The sequence below is a fragment of the Triticum dicoccoides genome, chromosome 5A (assembly GCF_002162155.2).
Source record: "Triticum dicoccoides isolate Atlit2015 ecotype Zavitan chromosome 5A, WEW_v2.0, whole genome shotgun sequence".
Taxonomy (NCBI): Eukaryota; Viridiplantae; Streptophyta; class Magnoliopsida; order Poales; family Poaceae; genus Triticum; species Triticum dicoccoides.
In genome coordinates, this window is record NC_041388.1 from 187,095,331 (window position 1) to 187,101,673 (window position 6,343).

At 45.2% G+C, this 6,343-nt stretch overlaps 1 protein-coding gene across 1 annotated transcript in view; it reads right to left on the bottom strand.

Annotated features, from left to right (window-relative positions):
* LOC119299331 (uncharacterized protein DKFZp434B061-like) overlaps positions 1-3,373 on the bottom strand; it is a 111,018-nt gene extending 107,645 nt beyond the window's left edge. The window contains exon 1 of the mRNA XM_037576568.1: positions 3,003-3,373. Coding sequence (XP_037432465.1) covers positions 3,003-3,373 — 371 coding nt within the window. The remainder of the gene's footprint in view (positions 1-3,002) is intronic.
* Positions 3,374-6,343: the final 2,970 nt, after the last annotated feature.

The following is a 6,343-nucleotide window of genomic DNA, read 5'->3' on the forward strand; positions in this document are numbered from 1 at the left end:
AGCTTGCTACTGCTCCGGAACACTTAGGCTGGCCGGCATGTGTCCTTCTTCGTTCCTGTGTCTGTCCCTTCGGGGAAATGTCACGCGGTGAATACCGGAGTCCTGCTAGCCCAGTGCTACAGCCTGGATTCACTCGCTGATGACCGACACGTTCGATGCTGGGTCATGGATGCCTGTCCCTGTAAGTCTGTGCCGCTTTGGGTTTACGACTAGCCATGTCAGCCCGGGCTCCTTATCATATGGATGCTAGCGACACTGTCATATACGTGTGCCAAAAGGCGCAAATGGTCCCGGGCAAAGGTAAGGCGACACCCGTGGGAATACCGTGCGTGAGGCCGCAAAGTGATATGAGGTGTTACATGCTAGATCGATGTGGCATTGAGTCGGGGTCCTGACATGGTGCCGAATGGATATAGGATCCAATCTCTTAATAGGTGCTCTTCCTTGCATGGACAGGGTGTTATCTGCAAAATTACCCTAACCTTCCACCTTCGCCTGACACGTGGGAGGCGAAGTTATTCAACGTGCAGAAGCCGAGGGGAGCAACATTGAACCGATGGTCGAATACATCACTTGGAGATCATTAAAGGAGAAACCCGCCTTGTAATGCCGAAGACAATTTGTGTGCTGAACACCTCGCTATTGAAGACTGGTTTGGGGGCTACTGAGGGAGTCCTGGACTAAGGGGTCCTCAGGCGTCTGGCCTGCTATCCATGGGCCGGGCTGATGGGCTGTGAAGACATGAAGGCCGAAGACTGTACCCGTGTCCTGATTGGACTCTCCTTGGCGTGGAAGGCAAGCTTGGCGACCAACTATGAAGATTCCTTCTTATGTAACTGAGTCTATGTAACCCTAGATTCCCCCCGGTGTCTATATAAACCGGAGGGGTTAGTCCGGAAAGGATATACTCATTACCATAGCCATACAGGCTAGGCCTCTAGGGTTTAGCCATTACGATCTCGTGGTAGATCAACTCTTGTAACACTCATATTCATCAAGATCAATCAAGCAGGACGTAGGGTATTACCTCCATAGAGAGGGCCCGAACCTGGGTAAACATCGTGTCCCCCATCTCCTGTTACCATCAATCCTAGACACACAATTCTGGACCCTCTACCCGAGATCCGCCGGTTTTGACACCGATAGAAGGAATAAGGATTGGCAAGAGCCTAAGCTTGGGGATGCCCAAGGCACCCCAAGGAAATATTTAAGGACTCCCAAGCAACCAAGCTTGGGGATGCCCCGGAAGGCGTCCCCTCTTTCTTCTAATGATCATCGGTAATTTTACTTGGAGCTATATTTTTATTCGTCACATGATATGCGTAAATCTTGGAGCGTCTTTTGCATTTAGTTTTCACTTTTCTTTGATGCACCATGCTGGTATGATATAGTCATTGGTTGATTTATAGAATGCTCATTGCACTTCACTTATCTCTACTCCTAATGGACGAGTTGGTGAATCGTCTCCGCGGTTTATTTTCGCTGGTTTTTTCGTCTCTCCTCCAACCACCCCTCCCACCCCGGTCCGCGGTTTATTTTTACTGATTTTTTGTCTCTCCTCCCACCACCCCCTCCCACCCTGGTCCATCGGTTTATTTTTCTCTCCACTCTTTATTACAACTAGAACTTTCCTAACGTATAACAAATCATAGATCTAACTTTCTTAAATTATGCAAATCAATTGATTCCTTTTATTGGTTCAATTTGTCTTAGGAAACAAATAACAGATTTTCAGGAAACAAATAATACATTTTAATCTAACTTTCTTAAATTATGCAAATCAATCGATTCCTTTTATTGGTTCAATTTGTCTTAGGAAACAAATAACGGATTTTCGGGAAACAAATAATACATTTTAATCTAACTTTCTTAAATTATGCAAATCAATCGATTCCTTTTATTGGTTCAATTTGTCTTAGGAAACAAATAACAGATTTTCAGGAAACAAATAATACATTTTAATCTAACTACCTTAAATTCTGCAAATCAATCGATTCCTTTTATTGGTTCAATTTGTCTTAGGAAACAAATAACAGATTTTCAGGAAACAAATAATACATTTTAATCTAACTTCCTTAAATTATGCTAATCAATCGATTCATTTTATTGGTTCAATTTGTCTTAGGAAACAAATAACATATTTTCAGAAAACAAATAATACACTTTAATCTAACTTTCTTAAATTATGCAAATCAATCGATTCCTTTTATTGGTTCAAGTTGTCTTAGGAAACAAATAACAGATTTTCAGGAAACAAATAATACATTTTAATCTAACTACTTTAAATTATGCAAATCAATCGATTCCTTTTATTGGTTCAATTTGTCTTAGGAAACAAATAACAGATTTTCAAAAAACAAATAATACATTTTAATCTAACTTCCTTAAATTATGCTAATCAATCGATTCCTTTTATTGGTTCAAATAATAGATTTTCAGGAAACAAATAATACATTTTAATCTAACTTTCCTAACTAATCTAAATCAATCGATTTCTCTTATTAGTGAAATTTGTTTTGGGAAACAAATAACAGACATGTCACAACTTTCCTCCCAATAAATAGTTTCTTAACATTTGCAAACTTTCCTAATCAGACACGTCACAAACGAGTAGGTACTGATATCACGTTACCAAACAATAAAATCCCATTTGCATAGAAATCAGTTCAAAAATCCTAACTTTCCTAAATTTTTACCTTTCCTTTATAACAACAAATATTTCCTATGCTTTCCACCTATTGAAGGAAATCACCCCCCATCGATATTAGCATTTTTTTGAACTGGGATCTCTGGGTTATGATTTTTTGCGATTCTTTCCAATTGTGACCTCTCCTTCCACTCCGGCTCCTTCTCGCATAAACACCTCCACCACAGCCAGGTGACACCGCCCCAGACCTCCTGCATCTCCACACCTTCTCCGCGACCTTCTTCTCGTACTCCATTAACAATCCCTCTGCTACATTTGTCCACGGCAGTGTCGAGGGCATCGCACAACAGCGTACCAGTGGTAGAGCAGCGCATAGCAGCAGGAAGCAACACGCAGCAGGCGAGGCGAGCGACCAACGATGGAGGGCAGAGATGCGACCGGCGTGGCTGAGGTGCGGCCGGCAGAAGATGGCCACGACTGGAGGTGGCGCGAGGCAGGGGCGCGACAGCAGGGCGAGCGAAGTGATAGGCGGCAGCGGACGGGGCGAGCGCAGCCAACGAGAGTGTGGTGCGCAGCCAGGGTGTGTGTCACGCGGGGCACAGTGGTGTGGTGGCTGTGACGAGCGCGGCGGTAGCGGCGGGCGCGACCGACGCAGTGTAGCACGGGCGTGTGCATGGAGAGGGAGTGGCCCCGCGGGCGCGGAAAAAGAGCGGCAGGCTTGGGCATGGGCGTGCACAGGAGCGGGCATGTGCCACGGGGTCAATCCGAGGATCTCGGTGGCTACCCCTGCAATGGCCATGGCGGACGGCGGTTCTCGGCCATGGTGAAATACCTAATGAGAGCAAACGAGAGGGGAAACAGGGGAAAGGAAAGAGGAGATCATGGCGTTGTCAATGGCGCCCTAGGGGAAGATATGGGAGCTCGGGGCGGCGCGGATCGAACGACAATGTCGCAGTGGCCCAAGGTTGAGGAAGACGTCAGCAACGTCGATGCGGGGGTGCTAGACTTGATCTCGTTGGTGAAGATGAAGTAGCGAAGGCGTTCGAAGCTCCTCGACAAGCTCCTAGCCCGCAGGGAGGGCAGTGGCCATGTGGACGGGGTCGGTCATGGTGGTCGTGGCGTCTGACTTTGTCCAGATCTATGGGATCGAGCGAGCGAGGAGGAGAAGTGGATTTGGGAGGGGGTGTCGAGGAGGGGTGAGGCCATGTGGACAGGGAAGGAAGGGCGTCACCCTTATCCATTCCCCTTCGATGCCAGCGAGGTGGTCGGGCGGGAGCCCGGTTCTGTAGTGACACGACTCGGGGAACAGGAGAAGACGACCGCGCGAGGACTGGACCGCTGAGCCGGTTCGGTGGCAAGGCCCGGGGGCAGGGCGAATCCCCTTTTACATCGTCCTTTTGTTTTTTCAATGTATTCTAATCTGTTTCTCCTTTTTAACACCGTTTTCTATTTATTCTTATCAACTAAATGATCTCTACTCCTAATGTCTCAGTTGGTAGTCTCCGTTCTGGGTTTATTTTCGTCGCACCTTCCGAGTGAGGGATAGAGGGAGAGAGAGTGAGGAAGAGGGAGGGAGAGGGTGTGTGTGAGATAATCTGATGGTAAAAAGGTCGTCAATGTCACTTAATATGCATGAGAATATTTAATGTAATATTAACATAATTGATATTGAACTTTTAAAGTTAATGTGGCCCCATTGCAATGCACGGGCGTTCTTCTAGTATCTTTTGAGTATGGCTTTATAGAATGCTTCATGTGCTTCACTTATATTATTTGAAGTTTGGATTGCCTGTTTATCTTCACATCGAAAACCGCCATTTGTAGAATGCTCTTTTGCTTCACTTATATTTGTTAGAGCGTAGGCATATCTTTTGTAGAAAGAATTAAACTCTCTTGCTTCACTTATATCTATTTAGAGAGATCACAGGAACTGGTCATTCACATGGTTAGTCATAAAGTCCTACATAAAACTTGTAGATCACTGAATATGATATGTTTGATTCCTTTCAATAGTTTTGCGATATAAAGATGGTGATATTAGAGTCATACTAGCGTGTAGTTGTGGATTGTAGAAATACTTTTGTTGAAGTTTGTGATTCCCGTAGCATGCTGATAACCCACAAGTATAGGGGATCACAACAGTTTTCGATAAGTAAGAGTGTCGAACCCAACGAGGAGCTAAAGGTAGAACAAATATTCCCTCAAGTTCTATCGACCACCGACACAACTCTACGCACACTTGACGTTCGCTTTACCTAGAACAAGTATGAAGCTAGAAGTACTTTGTAGGTGTTGTTGGATAGGTTTGCAAGATAATAAAGATTACGTAAATAGAAAGTAGGTGCTGTTTAAGTAAAGAAACAATAAAGTAAATATAGCAAGTGTGGAAAAGTGGTGGTAGGAGTTGCGAAATTGCCCCTTAAGCAATTGACTACTTTACTAGACCGATAGCAAGTATTATGTGGGAGAGGCCACTGCTAGCATGTCATCCCTGACTTGGAATTCTATGCACTTATGATTGGAACTATTAGCAAGCGTCCGCAACTACTAACGTTCATTAAGGTAAAACCCAACCATAGCATTAATATATATTGATCCCCCTTCAATCCCGTATGCATCAATTTCTATGCTAGGTTGAAGCTTCTGTCACTCTTGCCCTCCAATACATAGTCCTATCAACATACAACTAACCCTATGGTGTGATCCACGCGCGCGCTCATATGATGGGCACCAAAGGATAGCAACATAACCACAAGCAAATTAAATCAATCATAGCAATTCATCAACCACCGATAGGACAACGAAAATCTACTCAGACATCATAGGATGGCAACGCATCATTGGATAATAATATGAAGCATAAAGCACCATGTTCAAGTAGAGGGTACATCGGGTTGTAGGAGAGTGGACCACTGTATATAGAGGGGGGAAGGTGATGGAGATGTTGGTGAAGATGGCGGAGGTGTTGGTGTAGATCGCGGTGATGATGATGATGGCCACGGCAGCATTCCGGCGCCACCGGAAGAGAAGGGGAGAGGGGGCCCCGCCGTATTCTTCTTCCTTGACCTCCTCCCTAGATGGGAGAAGGGTTTCCCCTCTGGTCCTTGTCCTCCATGGCATGGGAGGGGTGAGAGCCCCTCCGAGATTGGATTTGTTTCTCTGTCTCTCTCTGTTTATGCGTTCTCAGATTCTTCCCTTTCACCGTTTCTTATATTCCCGGAGATCCGTAACTCCGATTGGGCTGAAATTTTAACACGATCTCTATCCGAATATTAGCTTTCTTGCGGCGAAAGAAGGGCATCAACCGCCTTACGGGTGGCCCACGAGGGTCAGGGGCGCCCCCAGGGGGGCAGGCGCTTCCCTACCTCGTGGCCACCTCGGGCACCTTCTCGCGTGGATTTTTCTTCCCAAAAATCATATATATTCCAAAAAAAATCTCCGTCAGTTTTTATCCCGTTTGGACTCTGTTTGATATGGATATTCCGCGAAACAAAAAACATGCCACAAACAGGAACTGGCACTGGGCACTGGATCAATATGTTAGTCCCAAAAATAGTATAAAAAGTTGCCAAAGGTATATGAAAGTTGTAGAATGTTGGCATGGATCAATCAAAAATTATAGATACGATGGAGACGTATCACATGCATGTATGGTGAACCGTTATGTAACGAAGTTGGAGCATGAGGTGTTTATTG